General features: G+C 49.2%; 1 protein-coding gene and 1 long non-coding RNA gene across 6 annotated transcripts in view; one reads left to right on the plus strand and one right to left on the minus strand.

The window, feature by feature from the left end:
* Positions 1 to 1,270: 1,270 nt before the first annotated feature.
* Positions 1,271 to 6,020, minus strand: LOC311528165. Its single transcript, XR_014713528.1, has 3 exons — positions 5,782 to 6,020; positions 1,765 to 1,795; positions 1,271 to 1,377 (listed from the first exon to the last, which is right to left on the minus strand). It is a non-coding gene; the product is annotated as an uncharacterized lncRNA (long non-coding RNA).
* A 122-nt stretch (positions 6,021 to 6,142) lies between these two features.
* Positions 6,143 to 23,113, plus strand: part of LOC311528157 (butyrophilin subfamily 2 member A2-like) — a 66,092-nt gene continuing 49,121 nt past the window's right edge. For 2 of the 5 annotated variants that reach the window (XM_084642851.1, XM_084642855.1), the window contains exons 1-2: positions 6,143 to 6,757; positions 16,518 to 16,807. Coding sequence is in view for 1 of the 5 variants with exons in the window: in XM_084642850.1 (XP_084498976.1) it covers positions 6,751 to 6,757 (7 nt within the window). In the remaining 4 variants the exon portion in view is untranslated. The other 3 variants (XM_084642852.1, XM_084642853.1, XM_084642850.1) reach the window with 3 other exon arrangements.

Consider the following 23,113-nt stretch of genomic DNA (forward strand, 5'->3'; position numbering starts at 1 on the left):
ATCAGAATCCTTGTCTGAGGACTCCTAAAGCCTCAAAATACTTTAATGTTCTTATGAAATAATTCACATCCACTATCATTTCTTTGCCTGTAGTAAATATATTGTCCTTTTTAGTTGGCACACTGTTCTGATCGTTGTCTGTACAGTAATCTTTTGAGTAATTCAGTTCAGTTAGATGTTATCAGTCACCTGGAGTTTCTTCCTCAGAAGCTGTTATGGCTTCCAAGGCTCTTCTCTTCCTTAATCTTTCTGCATTTGTGATTGTCATAGGATGCAATGGGAAAAATCCAGAAAGACCTGAAAGAAAGATGATTTATGTTTATAGCTGGAGTTGCAATATGACTGTTCTAGACTCACAGATTCAAAGGCTAGAAGGGAGCGCTGTGATTATCTCGTCTGACATCCTATATAACATATTCTATAGAACTTCCCCAAAATTATTCTTAGCATATATATTTCAGAAAAACATCCAATCTCAAGTTAAATTGTCAGTGATGGAGAATTCACGACAACCCTGGGTCAACTGTTCCAATAGTTAATGAGACTTTTAAGAAGTGAGAGTAATTGTCTCTCTCACCAACCCTCTAGTGGCTTGAAGTACCTTTTACTGCTGTCTCAGCCAGCTCAGTGTCTCCATAAATGAGACCCGTTCCCATTTCCTCAAAAAGAACAGGCGTACGTGTGACACCTTAGAGACTAACAAATTATAGCTCATCTTAATTAGCCTCTTACAGTTTGTATGGCAACTCCCACCTTTTCATGATTCTCTGTACGTGTATATAGATCTTCTTACTATATGTTCCATTCTATTCATCTGATGAAGTGAGCTGTAGCCCACGAAAGCTTATGCTCAAATGAATTTGTTAGTCTCTAAGGTGCCACAAGTCCTCCCGTTCTTTTTCCGGATACAGACTAACAAGGCTGCTACTCTGAAGCATCCCATTTCCTGTGGCCAAAAGAAGGGTGATTGCATATATACATATTCTCAAGAATTCATGCAAAGAAATGAAGAAAGAGTCTTTGGTACTCCAAGTATGCGGAGGATCACCAAGGAAAACCTATGGTCTTTGAAGAGAAATAAGCAAATAGTTGAGATTGGAAAACACACTGAGTTACCTAGAAGTTTTTCAACCGGTTTTGTGACATGTGCTCCACAACCAATCCAGTGTTTGATTCTCTCGATGTTCAAGCCAACAAGCTTTTCATTGTGGCTATTTGGGAGTGGGTCATAGCAGCCCACTTGCTCCAAATACTTGCTGTCCCGTGCTCGCTTGTTATATGCGGCCACTATACGGAAGAAGGGTCTGTTGGCACAACCACCAAGAGCCAATCGGATAGCTACGTGTCCTCCATGATAATTTTTCATAAGGAGATGAGCTGAAGGGAAGATCAACAGGTGTCACAATAGATTTGATTATAAACAGATGCGTATAGACATCGAGCCAAAAAATTCCAAAGGCCTTAGAGAAAAGCTTGGTTTCATTTAAAAATCAAGAAAACTGCTGTAACCTTCCCTTACGCAGCAACAATAGATTATTCTTCATGATGGAATCGAAGTCTGTACCTGGCCAGGAGATTGAGGTCTTACAGCAATTTATTTACAATAAAGATGACAGATTTGCTCTACCAACCCTTAAGAGAGTTCAGCGGTGAAGGCTGCACATTCTCCACTAACTGTGATTGATTTAGAGGGATGCAGAAACTGGGGTCTGTCAGTACAACATGGTGTGCGCGCAACCCTTAACAAGCCCTGTCTGCACTTACCAAGGTGCACCATGATGACCCTTGAAAGCACCTGAAAGAGGAAAAAGACCATGAATGAATCCCCTGCCACTCCCAAACACAGAACAAGGGGCTAGCCCACAGCAGCTGTGCCGCTGTAAATCCTATAGGGTAGACATAGCCTGAGTTGACAGAGACGAGAACCTGAAAGTTATACACCGGACCCTCGCTAGAACACGCGTCTATATAACACAAATTCTGATAGAACATGGTTGCGGATCCCAAATTTAGTAACCGTCATTAACTTTCATTGTAACGCGGTCCCCACTGTAACGCAGTACCCCCTAGAATGCGGGATTTGGCATGGATCCCAAATCCCACATTCTAGTGAGGGTCCAGTGTAGTTTGAAAATCCTGAGGGAAACATGGAAACATGGGAGTTTAGTTGCAAGCCCTGCCCTGGCCCCTGTAGACTCTCTCTCTCATGACCCATGTGCCATGGCGATCCTGGGAATGGAAGTTTGAAAGCACCTGCCCCCACTCCCACTTTTATGCTTTGGGGTTTAGGTAACTTTCAACCTCTTAGGAGCACAGGCAAAATGAAAAGATTTTTTTTCCCCCCTGGTAGCCCTGCTAGGCATCAGCCTCACTGCCGCACCCTGCTTGCTTTTCTGTTTCAATAGCTTTGTTGCTAGGGCAATGCCAACAAGTGCCACATGAGTACATAAAATCACTTGTCATTTTAAGGTAAGAATTAGTTTCCCCATTATATTGGTGTTCTGAGGATTTGGTATTATTTTATATATGTACGTTAAGGCTGTCAATCACAGTTATCTCACACGATTAACTCAAAAAAATCAATCGCGATTAATCACACTTATAACAATAGAATACCAATTGCAATTTATTATATATATTTTGATACATTTTCAATACTGATTTCAATTACAACACAGAATACAAAGTGCAGAGTGCTCACTTTATATTATTATTTTTTATTACAAATATATGCTCTGTAAAAATGATAAAACAAAAAAATAGTATTTTTCAATTCACCTCATACAAGTACTAAAGTGCAAACTCTTTATTGTGAAAGTGTAACAAATGCAGTTTGTTTTTTTTTTGGTTGCATAACTGCACTCAAAAGCAAAACAGTTGAAAACTTTAGCGCCTACAAGTCCACTCAGTCCTACTTCTTATTCTGCCAATCGCTAAGACAAAAGTTCGTTTACAACTGACGGGAGATACTGTTGCCTGCTTCTTATTTACAATGTCACCTGAAAGTGAGAACAGGCGTTCACATGGCACTTTGGTAGCCGGCGTTGCAAGATATGCCAGATATGCTAAACATTCATATGCCCCTTCATGCTTCGGCCACCATTCCAGAGGACATACTTCCATGCTGATGATGCTCGTTAACAAAATAATACATCAATTAAATTTGTGACTGTACTCCTTGGGGGGAGAATTGTAGGTCTCCTGCTCTATTTTACCTGCATTCTGCATATGTTTCATGTTACTGCAGTCTTGGATGATGATCCAGCACATATTCGTTTTAAGAACACTTCCACAGCAGATTTGACAAAACGCAAAGAAGGTACCAATGTGAGATTTCTAAAAACAGCAACAGCGCTCGGCCCAAGGTTTAAGAATCTTTACAATTTTTTTGTTTTTTACAGAGCAAATATTTGTAATCAAAAATAAATATAAATTGAGGGCTGTACACTTTGTATTGTGTTGTAATTAAAATTAATATATTTGAAAATGTAAGCATGCCAAATATTTAAAGTAAATGGTATTCTATTGTTGTACAACCGCACAATTGTGTTTTTTTTTAATCGCTTGACAGCCCCAATATATATGTGTGTGTGTGTGTCTATATGTACACACTATGAAAATTACTTGATTGGGTTGCAGTAATTGTTATTCTTGGATATTAACTAGTTCAGGGACTCCTCAAATCTTGCTGCTAATTGCCCGCGGTTTAAGAAATAGCCGAGAACTCCCGGTTCACAGGACGTGTGTGCAGGTCTCTGTGTGTGTGGGGGGGTCTCTGGGTCTGTGTGGGGTGTGTGTGTGTGTGGGGGGTCTCTGTGCGTGGGGGGGGTCTGTTTCGTCGGTGGGTCTGTGTGTGTGTGTGGGGGTCTGTCTCTGGGGGGGTGTGGGGGTCTCTCTGTGTGGGGGGGTCTGTCTCGTGGGTGTGTGGGGGGGTCTCTGTCTCTGGGTCTGTGGGGGGGTCGTGGGGGTCTCTCTGTGTGGGGGGTCTGTCTCGTCGGTGGGTCTCTGTGTGTGTGTGGGGGTCTCTGTCTCAGGGTCTCTGGGTCTGTGTGTGAGGGGATCTCTCTGTGGGTGGGTCTCTCTGTGTGGGGGGTCTGTCTCGTCGGTGGGTCTCTGTGTGTGGGGGGGTCTCTGTCTCAGGGTCTCTGGGTCTGTGTGTGAGGGGATCTCTCTGTGGGTGGGTCTCTCTGTGTGGGGGGGTCTGTCTCGTCGGTGGGTCTCTGTGTGTGGGGGGGTCTCTGTCTCAGGGTCTCTGGGTCTGTGTGTGAGGGAATCTCTCTGTGGGTGGGTCTCTGTGTGTGTGGGGGGGTCTGTCTCGTGGGTGTGTGTGGGGGTCTCTGGGTCTGTGTGGGGTGTGTGTGTGGGGGGGTCTCTGTGCGTGGGGGGGTCTGTTTCGTCGGTGGGTCTCTGTGTGTGTGTGGGGTCTCTGTCTCTGGGTCTGTGGGGGGGTGTGGGGTCTCTCTGTGTGGGGGGTCTGTCTCGTTGGTGGGTCTCTGTGTGTGTGGGGGGTCTCTGTCTCTGGGGGGGCGTGGGGGTCTCTCTGTGTGGGGGGGGTCTGTCTCGTCGGTGGGTCTCTGTGTGTGGGGGGGTCTCTCTGTGTGTGGGGGGGGTCTGTCTCTGGGGGGGGTGTGGGGGTCTCTGTGCGTAGGGGGGTCTGTCTCGTCGGTGGGTCTCTGTGTGTGGGGGGGTCTGTCTCTGGGGGGGTGGGGGTCTCTCTGCGTGGGGGGGTCTGTCTCGTTGGTGGGTCTTTGTGTGTGGGGGGGGTCTCTGTCTCTGGGGGGGCGTGGGGGTCTCTGTGCGTGGGGGGGTCTGTCTCGTCGGTGGGTCTCTGTGTGTGGGGGGGTCTGTCTCTGGGGGGGGTGGGGGTCTCTCTGTGTGGGGGGGTCTGTCTCGTTGGTGGGTCTTTGTGTGTGTGGGGGGTCTCTGTCTCTGGGTCTGTGGGGGGGCGTGGGGGTCTCTCTGTGTGGGGGGTCTGTCTCGTCGGTGGGTCTCTGTGTGTGTGGGGGGGTCTGTCTCGTGGGTGTGTCTCGTGGGTGTGTCTCGTGGGTGTGTGGGGGGGTCTCGGTCTGTGTGGGGTGTGTGTGGGGGTCTCTCTGTGCGTGGGGGGGTCTGTCTCGTCGGTGGGTCTCTGTGCGTGGGGGGGTCTGTCTCGTCGGTGGGTCTCTGGGTGTGGGGGGTCTGTGTCTCTGGGGGGCGTGGGGGGTCTGTGTCTCGTGGGTGTGTGTGGGGGTCTCTGACTCTGGGGGGGGCGTGGGGGTCTCTCTGTGTGTGGGGGTCTCTGTCTCGTCGGTGGGTCTCTGTGTGTGGGGGGGTCTGTCTCTGGGGGGGGTGGGGGTCTCTCTGTGTGGGGGGGTCTGTCTCGTTGGTGGGTCTTTGTGTGTGGGGGGGGTCTCTGTCTCTGGGTCTGTGGGGGGGCGTGGGGGTCTCTCTGTGTGGGGGGTCTGTCTCGTCGGTGGGTCTCTGTGTGTGTGGGGGGGTCTGTCTCGTGGGTGTGTGGGGGGGTCTCTGGGTCTGTGTGGGGTGTGTGTGGGGGTCTCTCTGTGCGTGGGGGGGTCTCTGTCTCTGGGGGGGGCGTGGGGGTCTCTCTGTGTGTGGGGGTCTCTGTCTCGTCGGTGGGTCTCTGGGTGGGGGGGGGGTCGGGAATTCAAAGCTGCTGGTTTTATGCTGCGCCCCCCCCCGTGGCTGGCCCCGCTCCCCCCGCCGGCCCCGGCCCCCCCGCTCCCGCCGCCGGCTCAGGGCGGCCCCGAGCCCGGCCCCCGCTCGCGGCCGGCGCGCGGCTACCTGGCGGAGGGGCGGCGCTGCCAGGCCCGGCCGGGCTCCTCCCCCCGCTCCCGCTCCCGCCGGCTGAACCCCCCGGACCGGGGCCTCACGGGCCGCCGTAGCGCGGCAGCGGGTCGAGTCCCGCCGGCCTCAGGGGGCGTCGCTGCGCTGTCGGGGCCGAGCCGTAGCGCGCCTGCGCCGTGCGCGCCCGCGTCTCGCGGCCGCTTTTCCCATCGGCCCCCGCGGGAAGTCGCTGCGTGGGGACTACTCCCGTCAGCCACCGCGCGGCCCCGGGCACGCTGGGAGACGCAGCGTGCGCACGTACGTCACCCCGCAGGCTCCGCTCCCGCCCCGTCGCTGTCGCGCCGAGATGATGTCACAGCGCGCGACGCTGCCCCCACCTTCGGACCGGGCCCCGCGGGTGACCCTCCATTTCCCATCAGCCATCGCGGCGCGCACGCCGTGGCCGCGGCCCGAGCCGGCCGTCCCGCTCTCCGGGCGAGGCCCGCTCGGTGCTGGGCTCCCGGGGCGGCCGCTGGGGGGCGGGGCGGGGCGCGGCAAGGTCTCCCCGGGGCCGGCTGCCCGGAGCGCGGCTCTCCCGCCCCGCCCCGCCCCGCCCCGCCCGGGCTGGTCCCAGGAAAAGCCTCGGGCCGGTCGGGCCGCCCTGACGCTGCCGGGCCCATCCCGGGCGGAGCCGCGCCTCCGGGCCGGGGTCCCCTGCAGAGCCCGCGGGGCGGCCGGGCCCGTGGCCTGCCCGGGAGGCGGGGGCCGCTCCCGCGGCCCGGGCCGCTGGCAGGTGATGGCAGGCGGCTGGAACCCCCCGGGAGGAGTTCAGTCTCTGGTCACGCGATCACAGACATGACGGTCGCTGCCTTGCAGCAGAAAAACTTCAATCCAGGCTCCAGCGAGAAACTGCTGAACTGGAATTCATTTGCAAATTGGATACTATTAATTTAGGCTTAAAGAGAGACTGGGAGTGGCTAAGTCATTATGCAAGGTAGCCTGTTTCCTCTTGTTTTTTCCTACCCCCCCCCCCCCAGATGTTCTGGTTTAACTTGGATTTAAACTTGGAGAGTGGTCAGTTTGGATGAGCTATTACCAGCAGGAGAGTGAGTTTGTGTGTGTGGTTTTTGGGAGGGGGGTGAGGGGGTGAGAGAACCTGGATTTGTGCAGGAAATAGCCCAACTTGATGATCATGCACATTGTGTAAAGAGTGGTCACTTTGGATGGGCTATCACCAGCAGGAGAGTGAATTTGTGTGCGGGGGTGGAGGGTGAGAAAACCTGGATTTGTGCTGGAAATGGCCCACCTGATGATCACTTTAGATAAGCTATTACCAGCAGGACAGTGGGGTGGGAGGAGGTATTGTTTCATATTCTCTGTGTATATATAAAGCCTGCTGCAGTTTCCACGGTATGCATCCGATGAAGTGAGCTGTAGCTCACGAAAGCTCATGCTCAAATAAATGGGTTAGTCTCTAAGGTGCCACAAGTCCTCCTTTTCTTTTCGTGGTGAGTTAGTAATCTGTCCTCTTCGCCATGATGTTTGTGACCCTGTGTATCCTAGGGAAGTAGCCCATGGGTCATTGTGCATCTATTGATTTAAAATGGACACTGGTGGTGTACAGACGAAGAAGGACAACTTTTCAAATCCAATGCGCACAGAGATTGTATGGACACTTCAAGTATTGAGTACAATGCTTTTATCCTCAATTTGCTCATTAAACAAAGACAAAGGAGCAGGATTGGGAGGTTAGGCACTGACTTCCCCAGAATCATTCCTCTCTTACGGGGGGGCAAGTTTTTTAGAAATTTTGGTGGTGCCCAGAACACTCAGAGGCTGCCCCCGCCCTCCAAACTCCACCCCCAACCTGCCGAAGGCTCTGTGAGGGAGTTCGGGTTGGGGGAGGAGGTCTGGGGTGCAGGCCCTGGGTTGGGGCAGGGAATTGTGGTGTAGGACGGTTGAGAGGTTGGCTCTAGGATGGAGTCTGGGATACAGGCTCTGGGATGGAGTTTGGGTGCTGGGTGCAGGCTCCGGGCTGGGGCACAGGGTGGGGGTGCAGGTTGGGTGGAGGGGTGCAGGCTCTGGGAGGGAGTTTGGGGATGGGAGGGGCTGCGGGGGAGGGGCTGCGGGGGAGGGGATGCAGGCTCTGGAATGGAGTTTGGTTGTAGGCTCTGGGCTGGGGTAAGGGGTGGGGTGTAGGAGGGAGTTTGGGTGCAGGAGGGGGGTGTGGGAAGGGGATGGGGGTGCAGGCTCTGGGAGGGAGTTTGGGTGCAGGAGGCGGGGGTGGGAAGGGGGTGGGGGTGCAGGCTGTGGGATGGAGTTTGGGTGCTGGGTGCAGGCTCTGGACTCGGGCAGGGCCTGGGGGTGCAGAAGGGGGTGAGGGATGCAGGCTCTGGGATGGAGTTGGGGTGCAGGCTCTAGACTGGGGGTGCAGGCTCTGAGAGGGAGTTTGGGGGCCAGAGAGGGGTGTGGGCTCTGGGAGGGGGTGATGGGTGTTGTGGGGAGGGGACTGCCATCACATGTGGCTTCCTTCCTCCCCTGCTCCCCCTCCTCATAGCCTTACTGGGGCTGGGGACAGGGCTGCCCCTTGCCCAGTGTTTGCAGAGGGGTGGGTGGGTGGATCAGAGGGTTAAACACTCACCGAAGCCCCAGCGGCTGCTGAGGTGAGTCAAGCGGGTCCACTCCAGATGTCTCCCGCCAGAAGGCCCCTCGGCATCTGGTGCCGGGAGAGGGGAGCGGGGGAGAGGGCTGCCAAGCATGTGTGTGCCCCCTCCCACTCCCCCTTCCCAGGTGCTCTTGTGCGGGTCTGGAGCTGCCGGCAGCGGAGCCCAGGGCGAGACGCGCCGCTTTCACTCAGCCAGGGGGCTCGGGGGGGCAGGTGGGGGCTGGGGGCGGATGCTCTGGACCAGGGGCCGCTCCAGGCAGGGCCGGGGGAGAGACCCAGATCCAAACATTGTTGGAGCAGGGCCCTAAGCCCTGAATATTTCTGAAGCCCGGGTTCCACAAGGGACTATAACTCGCTGCCCCTGCTCTCCTAGGAATTCCCACGATAAATCTCCTGTCAAGGAAGAGCCTGAGGAATTGTGATCAGAGGAACTACCCAGAGCACCAGACAAATCAGGGCCCTGAGCTGAGAAAAACCAAGCCTCAGCCAGTTCACATTATTTCAGCTGTCCTCAGCACAGACACCCCTGAAGCACCCGAAGATTACTTGAAAGGCTTTGAGAGGCTTGGCTCTGCAGAGCGAGAGAGAGGGAAATCAATGACAGAGTAGACATGGGATGGAAAGTTACAGGGACACAAATTTCTCTGGTTATGTCGAGCGTGTTTCCAAAATCTGACCCGTTGCCTGGCGCAATGGCAGAGCTTGTGTTAAGAAGACAATCTAGGAGTATTGTACCTTTAGCCATGGCGCACAAAGAAGAAGATGGTTTACGAAGTGATTGACAAGTGGGGGCGGTGGATGACATCCCCGCTGAGATGCTTATTGGGAATTATTTTTTGATGTGACTAATGGTGTGGATGTGGTCACTTGCAGCCAAAGTGCATCTTTGTGCTGAGATCCCAGGGAGAAGGGGGGAAATCCCAGAAGCTACTCAGAGCGACAGAAAAAGTCTCTTTGACACCCCGGCAGTGGAAAGAAGCAGCGTGTCTCCAGCAGCAAAAGGAGGTGGGGAGATGAACTCCTGCAGCGCAGCAGAAGGCAGTCTGCCCCGTGCCCTCAGAGACAAAGGGGTGGAAGAGGTGCCTGCCACTGAACAAGCTGTTCCAGTTGTTCACAGCCAGAGTTTTGCAGTTGAGGAAAGCATAGCCCTGGCCCAAGAGAGCACCAGGGATGGTGGCTTAGAGGGGGCCCCAGGAAAGGAAAACAGGGAAAGGCCTTTTAAAGAAGACGGAAAATTGTCTAGGAAAGCTCCAGTGGGAGAGAACCAAAGCCCTGACCAACCCTCTCAGCAAGTGAGTGTGCCCAGGCAGCACCCTGGCGAGTCATGTTGTGAGCACAGGCATGTCCTCATGCTGGTCACTTGGGGATGGATGCCCCACACAGGGGGGCTGACTCAGCCTCTACTTCCCCCACCCCCCCCACCCCGCCAGGCAAGCAGCCTGGAACTCAGACTCAGAGAGTGGACGGTGTCGCAGACCGTTCAGAGGAAAGCAGTCACACAGCCAACCCCTTGGGGACATGGGGTGGTGGCAGACGGGCTCTCCCTCCAGGCCCCAGTGCCTATGTCCTGTTTTACCTTGCTGGGCTCAGGCACATCTGATCCCTGGGGGAGCAGGGGTTGGGATTCACCAGGCATCCATTTTGACATACTTGTGGAAAAGGACGGTATCTCTTTAAGGCAAAATTCAGCCCCTGCCTCTGTAACAGCCAAGGATTTGAATCCAAGGAGCCTTCATGCTGAACAGGCATCTATGTGAAGATGGAAATGACCTGGCTGGCTGGGGCTGGGGGGTGTCTTCCCCTTGCCTGGCAGCACAACGGAAGCAGCGGAAAGAATGCTGCTGGTATCAGGGACACCTGGACAGAGGGAGGATTTTCTCAACCCACAGAGCCCACATTACAGCCCTTCAGGAAAGGGGGCTGGAGAAGGACTCAGTCCCGGGGGTGAGGGCATCAGGTTGACCCTAAGAGGGGAGATGGGCTTCTTGCATATGTGCAGCCCTGGGGTTGGGAGACAGCTCCAGACCGGCCTGACAATGAGCAGGAGCACCCTGCATCCTCACCTCACCGGAGTCTGCAACACCCAGGGCCATCCCTCACCTGCTGTCCCGGTGGTGCCCCAAATTATGGTGATGTGAATATGCAGACGCTGGGAGGATAGGTTACCTGGTTAATGCTACCAGGGCCATCCCTGGGGGGGTGCGGGGCCTGTGACAACCCCCACTCCATGCCAGACCCTGCCCCTCCCTCTTCCTGCCCCTGCTCCACCCCCCTGCACCTCCCCAAGCTTCTGTCCCTGCTCTGCCCCCGCCCCACCCCTGCCCCCATTCCACCCTTCCCCCAAGCCCCCTTCTCCGAGCGATGCTGGGAGACGGCGGACTGGAGCAGGCTGGGGCCAGGTCACCCTGCTTCCCGCTGGTGACTGCGGGGTCAGGCCCGACCCCTGCTGCTGGTGCCAGTCCCCTGCTAACCCTCCGGGCTGTCCTGGGCCCCATGCTTCCACGTATTCTGCTGCTCTCCTTTCTTCCTTGTGTCACGATCCTGAACTCGACCATCTCATGGTCACTGCCTCCCAGGTTCCCATCCACTTTTCCTTCCCCTACTAATTCTTCCCGGTTTGTGAGCAGCAGGTCAAGAAGAGCTCTGCTCCTAGTTGGTTCCTCCAGCATTTGCACCAGGAAATTGTCCCCTACCCTCTCCAAAAACTTCCTGGATTCTCTGTGCACTGCTGAGTTGCTCTCCCAGCAGATATTAGGGTGATTGAAGTCCCCCATGAGAACCAGGCCCTGGGATCTAGTAACTTCATTTAGATGCCTGAAGAAAGCCTCATCCACCTCATCCCCCTGGTCCGGTGGTCTATTGCAGACTCCCACCACGACATCACCCTTGTTGCTCACACTTCTAAACTTAATCCAGAGACTCTCAGGTTTTTCTGCAGGTTCATACCAGAGCTCTGAGCAGTCGTACTGCTCTTTTACATACAGTGCAACTCCCCCACCTTTTCTGCCCTGCCTGTCCTTCCTGAACAGTTTATATCCATCCATGACAGTACTCCAGTCATGTGAGTTATCCCACCAAGTCTCTGTTATTCCAATCACATCATAATTCCTTGACTGTGCCAGGACTTCCAGTTCTCCCTGCTTGTTTCCCAGGCTTCTTGCATTTGTGTATAGGCACTTAAGATAACTCGCTGATCGTCCTGCTTTCTCAGTATAAGGCAGGAGCCCTCCCCTCTCGCACTCTCCTGCTCTTGCTTCTTCCTGGTATCCCACTTCCTCACTTACCTCAGGGCTTTGGTCTCCTTCCCCCGGTGAACCTAGTTTAAAGCCCTCCTCACTAGGTTAGCCAGCCTGCTTGCATAGATGCTCTTCCTCCTCTTCATTAGGTGGAGCCCGTCTCTGCCTAGCACACCTCCTTCTTGGAACACCATCCCATGGTCAAAGAATCCAAAGCCTTCTCTCCGACACCACCTGTGTAGCCATTCGTTGACTTCCACGGTTCAACGGTCTCTAACCGGGTCTTTTCCTTCAACGGGGAGGATGGACGAGAAGACCACTTGCACCTCAAACTCCTTTATCCTTCTTCCCAGAGCCACGTAGTCTGCAGTGATCTGCTCAAGGTCATTCTTGGCAGTATCATTGGTGCCCACATGGAGAAGCAGGAAGGGGCAGCGATCCGAGGACTTGATGAGTCTCGGCAGTCTCTCCCTCACATCGTGAATTCTGGCTCCTGGCAAGCAGCAGACTTTCATAGATTCATAGATATTTAGGTCAGAAGGGACCATTATGATCATCTAGTCTGACCTCCTGCACAATGCAGGCCACAGAATTTCACCCACCACTCCTAAAAAAGACCTCACACCTATATCTGTGCTATTGAAGTCCTCAAATTGTAGTTTGAAGACCTCAAGGAGCAGAGAATCCTCCAGCAAGTGACCCGTGCCCCATGCTACAGAGGAAGGCGAAAAACCTCCAGGGCCTTCCAATCTGCCCTGGAGGAAAATTCCTTCCCGACCCCAAATATGGCGATCAGCTAAACCCTGAGCATATGGGCAAGATTCATCAGCCAGATACTACAGAAAATTCTTTCCCAGGTAACTTGGATCTTACCCCATCTAAAAACCCATCACAGTCCATTGGGCCTATTTACCATGAATATTTAATTACCAAAACCATGTTATCCCATCATACCATCTCCTCCATAAACTTATCGAGTTTAATCTTAAAGCAAGATAGATCTTTTGCCCCCACTACTTCCCTCGGAAGGCTATTCCAAAACTTCACTCCTCTGATGGTTAGAAACCTTCGTCTAATTTCTAATCTAAATTTCCTAGTGGCCAGTTTATATCCATTTGTTCTTGTGTCCACATTGGTACTAAGTTTAAATAATTCCTCTCCCTCTCTGGTATTTATCCTTCTGATATATTTATAGAGAGCAATCATATCTCCCCTCAACCTTCTTTTAGTTAGGCTAAACAAGCCAAGCTCCCTGAGTCTCCTTTCATAAGACAAATTTTCCATTCCTCGGATCATCCTAGTAGCCCTTCTCTGTACCTGTTCCAGTTTGAATTCATCCTTCTTAAACATGGGAGACCAGAACTGCACACAGTATTCCAGGTGAGGTCTCACCAGTGCCTTATATAACGGTACTAAAACCTCCTTATCCCTACTGGAAATACCTCTCCTGATGCATCCCAAGACGACATTAGCTTTTTTCACAGCCATATCACATTGGCAGCTCATAGTCATCCTATGATCAACCAATACTCCAAGGTCCTTTTCCTCCTCCGTTACTTCTAGTTGATGCGTCCCTAGCTTATAACTAAAATTCTTGTTATTAATCCCTAAATGCATGACCTTACACTTCTCACTATTCAATTTCATCCTATTCCTATTACTCCAGTTTACAAGGTCATCCAGATCCTCCTGTAGGGTATCCCTGTCTTTCTCTAAATTAGCAATACCTCCCAGCTTTGTATCATCTGCAAACTTTATTAGCACACTCCCACTTTTTGTGCCCAGGTCAGTAATAAAAAGATTAAATAAGATTGGTCCCAAAACTGATCCTTGAGGAACTCCACTGGTAACCTCCCTCCAACTTGACAGTTCACCTTTCAGTAGGACCCGTTGTAGTCTCCCCTTTAACCAATTCCCTATCCACCTTTCAATTTTCCTATTGATGCCCATCTTATCCAATTTAACTAATAATTCCCCATGTGGCACAGTATCAAACGCCTTACTAAAATCTAAGTAAATTAGATCCACTGCGTTTCCTTTATCTAAAAAATCTGTTACTCTCTCAAAGAAGGAGATCAGGTTGGTTTGGCACGATCTACCTTTTGTAAAACCATGTTGTATTTTGTCCCATTTACCATTGACTTCAATGTCCTTAACTACCTTCTCCTTCAAAATTTTTTCCAAGACCTTGCATACTACAGATGTCAAATTAACAGGCCTATAATTACTTGGATCACTTTTTTTCCCTTTCTTAAAAATAGGAACTATGTTAGCAATTCTCCAATCATACGGTACAACCCCTGAGTTTACAGATTCATTAAAAATTCTTGCTAATGGGCTTGCAATTTCTTGTGCCAATTCTTTTAATATTCTTGGATGAAGATTATCTGGGCCCCCCGATTTAGTCCCATTAAGCTGTTTGAGTTTCGCTTCTACCTCAGATATGGTGATGTCTACCTCCATATCCTCATTCCCATTTATCATGCTACCATTATCCCTAAGATCCTCTTTAGTCTTATTAAAGACTGAGGCAAAGTTGGTTGGGAGGACAGATAGATGACTCAGTCCCCCTGAGGAGAGAGTCCCTGACCACCACCACCCACCTCCTTCTCTTGGGAGTGGTGGTCGTGGAACCCCCATCCCTAGGACAGTGCATCTCATGCCTTCCAATCGGCGGAGTCTCCTTCTGTTCCCTTCCCTCAGATGTATCATCTAGTCCACTCTCCGTGTTAGTAACTCTGGAGAGAACATGAAAACGGTTACTTACCTGTATCTGCATTGCTGGTACATGGACGCTCCCCTTTCTTCTTCTGGCGGTCACATGCTGCCAATTTTCTTTACCATCCTCCTGTCCCCGCTGTGCAGCCTGCTCTGAATCTTCAGAACCTTGTGTCCGTAGAAGCATATCCTGACGTCTGTCCAGGAAATCTTCCATTTCTCTTACCCAACACAGGGTCGATACTTGTTTCTCCAGATCTTGAACCTTCTCTTTCAATATGGAGACCAGCTTGCACTTTGTACAGACAAAGTCACTTCTGTCCTGTGGCAGAAAGACAAACATGGCACAAACTGTGCAGGTCACAACAGCTGAACGCTCACCATCGGTATTACCTTCCATCATTTCTATATACCTGGAAAGTAGTCCATGATAACCAGGTAATAATATCCTTTGAATTTGCACAAATCTGCAGCCCGTCTATTCCAAGACTAGTCTCTCTGATAGGGATTTTTGTACGTTGTTTCTGTATTGTCTCCACTTGATTTAGACTGGATCTCCATTCAAAAGTTAACTATCATTAAATCGTCCATTGAGTTCTTTCTCATTGGGCTCATCCTGACTGCCAAAGTGCAGCTCAGAAGGTTCTTGGTCTTCAATCTGTTGAACACATTCACTCTGAATGCATAGCCTTTGTCTTTGTAAATTGTTTCTATGGTGAACTTGTCCACGCAGTTCAGAATCCCTCCAGAGCTAATCAGAGCTGTGTCAGCTGACTTCAGCTCTGGGAGGGGCTGAATGTAAGTCCCTTCTGAAATGGCTGTGACATCAGCTTCTGAATCAATTTTTAAGTCAATAGTCTTGCTATAAATATCCAGTTTTACTCTCCAGGCAGATTCTGTGTTGTCACAAGTGAAAGATCCCAGAAACAATGGCTCTTGATTCTCTGTAATGTTAGTCAAACCTCTGACTGCACTGGTGCAGGAAGCAGCTGCAAAATTGTTAATATTCTGTGCATTTATTACACCTTCCACCTCTGGGTTGATATGCATCTCTCAGGCTATGACTTTTACCACACCTTGTACATGTAGGCTGGAATTTGTCCCTCTTAGTTGGAAGTTCTGTCTCCTTACCTCTGGCATTTTATGATAGACTTTTAGCATTCAAGTTTCTGTTTGCAGCTTCTAAGCTAGTTTTGCGGGTTTCAAGTTTGTCCTGCCTTTTGTTCTGCTGCTTGATTAGTTTCAACATGACAGTTTTCAGCCAACGTATGCAGAACTCTTATAAAACAGTCAATATTGTCCCTTGGTGCTTGAATTCTCTGGTGGAAACATGCTCTTTCATAAATCATGTTTCTCTGCAGTATAAAGTATGCAGCAAAGATAGAACCCTTTCGTAGTCATCTTTGTGACTGTTTTCAGTAAAGTCAAAGGATTTAAGGCTATGTTCTGCCTGCTTCTCCATAGCATAAATTAAAGAAGATACTTGTATAGGTCCAGTTTCCTTGTGGAGTTTGTTTCAATGTACAATCTTGCAAAATATGTTTCTAGTCTGTCCATTCTGAAGGTTTGTCAAAGCTGAAGTTCTCTGGGGCATTTAAAAGTGGCATGCTGATGAGATCCTGCAAACTTTGTTGGTTTTTTTCCCTTCTATTTACATGTCTGTTGCTTTCTTCCTTCAGTTTCCGTTCTCCTCTGGCACTAGTTTATTTCTGACATCGTAACAGGCATCTATCCCAGATATGGATTGGCTACAGAGGTTCCTTCTAAGACAGATACCCTCACACCAGATGTGTTCAGTATAAGGGCATGTCTACACTACGAAATTAGGTCGATTTTATAGAAGACAATCTTTAGCAACTGATTTTATACAGCCGATCATGCATGACCCCACTAAGCGCATTAGGTTGGTGGAGTGTGTCCTCAATAACGTGGCTAGTATCGACTCTCAGAGTGGTGCACCATGGGTAGCTATCCCACAGTCCCCGCTGCCCACTGGAATTCTGGGTTAAGCTCCCAATGCCTGATGGAGCAAAAACATTGTCGCGGGTGGTTTTGGGTACATGTTAGTCTCCTCTCCTCCCTTCCTCCCTCCTAGAGAGCAATGGCAAACCATCGTTTCGCTCCTTTTTTCCTAGGTTCTCCGTGCAGATGCCTTAGCACAGCAAGCCTGGAGCCCACTCAGCTGCACACTGCTTTTGTGAGCATTGCAAACACCTCGCACATTATCCTGCAGTATGTGCAGAGCCTAGCTAGGAGCTGCCACCACGAGGAAGATTGTGACGAGGACACGGACACAGACATTCCTGAAAGCACGGGATGTGACAATTGGCATATCATGGTGGCATTGGGGCATGTTGATACAGTGGAACGGCGATTCTGGGCCTAGCAAACAAGCACAGACTGGTGGGACCGCATAGTGTTGCAGGTATGGGATGAAGAAAAGGAGTACTTGTGGCACCTTAGAGACTAACCAATTTATTTGAGCATAAGCTTTCGTGAGCTACAGCTCACTTCATCAAAGTCCTCCTTTTCTTTTTGCAAATACATACTAACATGGCTGTTACTCTGAAACCTGTCAGGTATGGGATGATTCCTAATGGCTGCGAAACTTTTGCATGCATAAGGCCACTTTCATGGAACTTTGTGAGTTGCTTTCCTCCGCCCTGAAGTGCAGGAATACCAAGATGAGAGCTGCCCTGACAGTTGAGAAGTGAGTGGCAATAGCCTTGTGGAAGCTTGTAACACCTGACTGCTACCAGTCAGTCGGGAACCAATTCAGAGTGGGCAAATCTACTGTGGGGGCTGCTGTATGGCACCATAGTAAAAATTGAAAAATGTTTCACAACCATTTTATTAGATTTAACTCATGTTTTAAAATCATCACACAAATTAAAGTGACTACTCAAGCCTTCTATGAAGCACTATACCTACATCCTTCTTGGCTTCTTGTAATTTTGCACAACTCTGTTAATGAACTTCTTGAGTGCAGTGAGTTCATATTTGCTGACTTCTCATGTTTCCAGTACTTCCAGTCCCTCACGATATGCTCATGATCAGGCAGAACGTGACTCCTTTCAGAACACAAAATTCTATTCAGTGAGGGAAAATAACATTCAACTGTAGCTCTTGTGACTGGGAGTAGCAAGAGATGAATTCCTACTTCTTTCACCCCGGGAAACATAGCACAAAAAGTGGGTCAAACCACTAGTGATGATAAAGAAGAAGTTGAAGTCAAATCTTAATCTGTTTGTCATATGATATTCCAGTCTGTGTTCAAATTCTCTATTCTGTCCTGGGCACATGGCAGCCCCACTGCTGGTCGTGCCTCACTCCACTCAACTGTGAGCATTTTATAAGACAGGCACCTGTAAAAGCTATGTAGAGGTTGAGTAGAATCCAGAAGTCACTGTTGTAGATTCGTAAAAATCAAGTCTGTGTACTATTTCAGCTGGTTTAACAAACACTTTCTGTCCTCTTCACTTAGGAAGACTTCACTTAAGTGCCTTTGTAAGTCAACTTCTAGACTGAAGTCTTTGCTTCTGCCAATAGGTTTTCAACTGATTGAATCAAATGTAGCTTCTATTGCTGGACAGAGATCTAGTACTGTTGTAGCAGATGCCTGGATGGCATTGTTTAATGACCAAAGTGGTTGCAACAGTAGACTTACAAGAGAAAGAATGGCGATAGTTTTATCTGAATTTAGTAGCAAAAGTAGTCCACCTACCTCACCACTCAAATCTGTCCCATCTCAGCAGATACTTTCCAAAGCCAGTAATAATGGTTGCAGTAATTTTAAGATAACAGCCAAGGATCACTCATGAGAAAGTCAGCAGGTTTTCCCAGGTAGGACTCATCTGAACGTTAATCCCAGTGTATCTTCTATTTTTTCCAAGACTTTCAGTCCTTTTGGACTCTTGCTGGAAGAAAGGAGTATAACAAAGACATTACATTTATGGTTTTAAAAATGTCTTTTGAACATTCTGCAGCTCATACTAGTGCTAGTTAGAGTAGAAGGCCTCTGCGGTGAGTATAAGAGCGATTAGGGCTATGTTATGCTTCTTTTCTCTGAGCAAAGCCATGTCTTCCAGAGAAGTTTGCAGCTCCATCAAATGCACAAAGAGCCATCTCGTTGGGGTTCAATTTACAAGCATTTAATTCTTCCAAGATGTGGGTTGTCAGAGATGCAGATGATGTGTCTTCTATAATCTGAACATCTAGAAATACATCCATTGGCCTACTACTGACGTCAAGATAAGATAGGCAATGACTTAAAACTTGAACCCATTTCCATCGGTGCGTTCATCAGCCATGTGAGCACATTTTCTGAATGTAGGGAGAGAGTCCTTCACTTTTTCAACTGCTGAGTCTTTCACTGTTGCACCGCATGCTTCTAGCCAGTCAGCTGAGTTCCTTGCAGAAAGATAGTGAGCATTTGCTGGTCTTGGTCAGAACCAGTGGCCAGCTTCAGAATTAACAAGTGACAATGCACTTAACATTGGCCTCCAGTTTCTAGTTTGTGGTATCTCTTGCTTAAATAGGAAGTATGATGTGACAGCCATGTTTGTTCACATAAACTATGTTGTGTCTCCAGCATTCTTAACAGCCTCATTCAGTACTTCTAAAATTGGCTTTGACAGTGACTGGCTTATAAGACTTTCGGTGTGTCGTTGCAGTCCCGAGGCTTGGTCTTTTGCAGCCTTTTCATGTAGGTTGATGGCATTGGCTTTGTTGAACAGTCTGTCAAACTAAACTCCTCCACTTTTATTATATACGGTACATCCATGGTGTGCCCACACTTTTAATACTGCATGTAGTCCTGGTTGCACCAGCTCAATAAAGGTATACTAGAATGGGAAAAGGTACAGAGAAGGGTAACAGAAATTATTAGGGTTTTGGAACAGATTCCATCTGAGGAGAGATTAAAAAGACTGGGAATTTTCAGCTTAGAAAAGAGGTGCCTAATGGGGAAGATGATCGAGCTCTATAAAATCTTGCCTGGTGTGGAGGAAGTGAATAAGGAAGTGTTATTTACACCTTCACATAGCACAAGAACTAGGGGTCATCAAATGAAATTAACAGCCAGCAGGTTTAAAACAAAAAGAAAGGAAATATTTCTTCACACAACACACAAACTCTGGAACTTTTTTGCCGAGGGATGTTGTGAAGGCCAAAGCTATAACAGGGTTCAAAAAAGAACTAGATAAGTTTTTTGGGGTTAGGTCCTTTAATGGCTATCAGCCAGGATGGGCAGGGATGCAACACCATGCTCTAAGTGTCCCTAGCTGCTGTTGCCAGATGCTGGGAATGGGCAATAGAGGGTGGATCCCTCTACGATTACCTGCTCTGTTCATTCCCTTTGAAGCACCCGGCATTGGCCACTGTCAGAAGACAGGACGCTGGGCTAGATGGACCATTGGTCTGACTCAGTATTGCTGTTCTTGTGTGCTTTATGGGCTTAACTGAATAATCACAAATCAAGTTGATTGTATTAAAGACCCTGGCACTTAAAGAGACTTACCATGCAATTGGGTGAAAATTCATCAGGATACCTTTCTTCTCATACATCAGTTCACAAAGGATGATATATTTGTGTCATGTGAGATTTAGACCACAAAGAAAATAAAGCTGTTCTAGAAAATTCATCCCAATTGCTCTGGGTTCAGTCCACCATCTTTTGGAATGCTCTGTAAAAATTGTGATTGATTAGTCTATTTTCTTGAAATTAATAATTGAAGCTACTTACTTGAAGAGATAGTTGAGCAGGTCATGAGGGGAAGCGCACCACCTGGCATTACGTCGACTACGTTTTTGTTTTAACCTGGATGCAGCATTAACACTTTTATTGTAGTTCAATTTTGAAGATTTATTCACAATATTCAATTTAGGGCAGAGTGCACTCTCCTCACTTTGATTATTTGAAAATAAAGACCTAAAATTATCTTGAAATGGATTCATTTGGGTTTTCATCCAACCTGCAGGTTTCTAGGTGGCATGGGCTGGTGAAGCTACTTGTTATTCCCAGGCTTTCACACAGGGAAAGGTTAAGCTGAAAATAAATATTTTTTCCTTAAAATTTAATTCAGAAATACCTGTGCTCCTTTCGCTATTGCACACTGAAATTATGTGTAATTACTAGGGTTTCTTATCCAATCTTATTGCATTACAGCCGGGAGTGGGGATGTAACAAAGTGGGAAGGGGAGAGAGACCCCAAGGAAAAAGAGCCTCTGGATGGTGTGATGGATTTGGTCACAGAGATCCCCTTGAAACTGTCACTTGATGCGCTGGGGTACCACTGAGAATAACCCCCCTGCCCAAATGGGTGCCCCTCAACTCTGTCTTGCTAGCTAGACACTCCAGTTTAGCTCCAGCACATTCTCAGAGAATGGGTCACACCCCTCTGCAGTTCCTTAGACACTGAGATTCACTCAGCCGTGGGGCTTTTCAGTTCACAGGGACTGTTCCAGCACCGATTGTACTGCCTTTCTGGGAGCCTGAACCCTAGATAAATCTGCCTTACTCTGTATAAAGCTTATACAGGGTAAATTCATACGTGTCCGCCCTCTTTATCACTTAAAGAGAGATATGTACAGCTATTTGTGCACCCCACCCCACCCCGTACCAAGGACTTACACTGTGTTTATCAATAAACAAAAGTGATTTTGTTAAGTATACCAAATAGGATTTAAGTGGTTTTAAGTAATAACAGACAGAACAAAGTCACAAACCAAAATAAAACAAAATATGCAAGCCGAAGCTTAATACACTAAGGGTATGTCTACACTGCACAGTTGTCACCAAAACTTTTGTCTTTTGTGGGTACTTAAAAAAGCCCCCCTATGAAAGACAGAAGTTTGGCCACCACAAGCGGCGGTGGGAACGCTCTCCTGCCAACAAAGCTTATGCCGCTCACGGGGCTGGAAGTGTTTTGTCGGTAAAAGTGCCATCAAAATACCGCAAAAGAGCATTCACACACGCTGACTTTTAGCGACAAGGCTGTATCGACACAGTGTAATGGATGTGGGCAAACTGGAGAGAGTCCAGCAGAGGGCAATGAAAATGATTAGGGGGCTGGGGCACATGACTTACGAGAAGAAGCTGAGGGAACTGTAAAGTAAACAAGTAAACAAGTAAAGCTCCTCCCTTCCCTAGCTGGTCCATGTCAGTTTAATAGCATAAACCTCACTGACCTGGGCAGTGGCTGAAAGTCCATGTGTGGCTGCTCATGGGCCTGGTGGAAGGGGCTGGGGTCTCAGCCTGGTCCCTAGTGGGGCAGGTGTCCCTGTCACACACAAACATAACCAGTGAAGTCTGCCCTGCACCCTTTGTCATTAGCTTCAGGAGGGAAGCCAAGGACTCGATGGAGCTCCTCTCTCTCTGAGGTCAGGGCTGAGCCCCGTGGAAGTGGGCAGCCTGGGTGAGTGGATGCTGGGGCTCCTGCCCTGTACAGGCTGTGGGATAAGCAAAGAACTCCAGTCCACAAGGCTCTCAGTTCACTTGTCCAGTCTGGCTGAGGAAGGTAATCTGGGGACCCATTGTGGGGGCCTGGAAGAGGCCACCTGGGATGAGCAGCAGAAATTCAATTGTGCTGGGGAAGCTATGATCACTAGAGATGCTGCTGGGGATGTGGCTAGTTCCTGGGTACAATGATGCAGCAATTTGGCAACATGGTTAATAGAGATATTGTGGCATCTGAGCTGAGGAAAGCAGAGATGCTGCTTTGACTTCCCCCAGCCCTGCTGTTCCCTGGATGCTGTTGGCTGAAGAATTTCTTTAAGGGGGAGGAAATCACTGCTGCTGTTTTGCAGATGAATGCCCCAGCTCCACCGGAGCAGAGCTAAGGTTAAAAAAAAAAAAAAGTCATACGTATTGTGTCCTGTAATTTATGTGCTCTGACTGTAGGATGTTGAGTACTCAGCCGGTTGAATAGAAACATTGAGTTCGGCAGCTGAAGATGCCACCTTTGAACCTTCCTAAGTAAATGGTGGCTGTGTAGATAGATGTCAGCCCTTATGTCACTCCACAAATGTGAGTTATAGCTCTTAGTGCAAAACCTAGCTGAAATACTGCTATTTATTTATTGTGTTTACTAAGGAGGAGTATTACTCTTACACAGAACTGGAGCCCAGTCATATCCCTACCCCTCTTGCTTTCACAGGGGTCTGGCATTCAAGCCCCTGGCTTAACAAGGTCCTTTCAGCTGAGGGTGACCCCCTCATTTGGGACAGGCTAAGCACAATTCTGGTCCCCTTTACTCAAACAGTAAAGACAACAACATTTCATTCAGTACTAAAGTGATTTGTAACCCAGCACCAGCCAAAGTTGATCATTTTGAGCCACACTGCTCTATATGCTGGATATCTAGGCAGTGTAGGTGTGTTCATGTAAATACAGTTTGCTCCTGAAGTCTCTCCCCTTCCCAGCTAGCTGACCAGGGACAGCTCATTCAGATCCTGCTCACATCCCACCCCCCTCCCCCACAGATAATTTGTCATCGCAGCAAAGCCCGCTCCAGATGTTACAAACTGCATGGATTCTCATAAGTTTGTTTGTTTACTGGTCTTATAACTCTGTCATGCCTATTGAGAGTTGGCATGGCAGGGACAGGGACAGGGCCAGAGGGGACTTTTTCTTGGGCTAGGGGTGGTGAGAATTCCCTTGAGGGTATCCCTGCTACTGGCACAGGCCCCTGCATCTTGGCTGGTGGGAATGGCAAGCAGGTGGTCGGTGGGA

The sequence above is a fragment of the Lepidochelys olivacea genome (assembly GCF_965140295.1).
Source record: "Lepidochelys olivacea isolate rLepOli2 genome assembly, chromosome: 11".
In the NCBI taxonomy this organism is placed as follows: domain Eukaryota; kingdom Metazoa; phylum Chordata; order Testudines; family Cheloniidae; genus Lepidochelys; species Lepidochelys olivacea.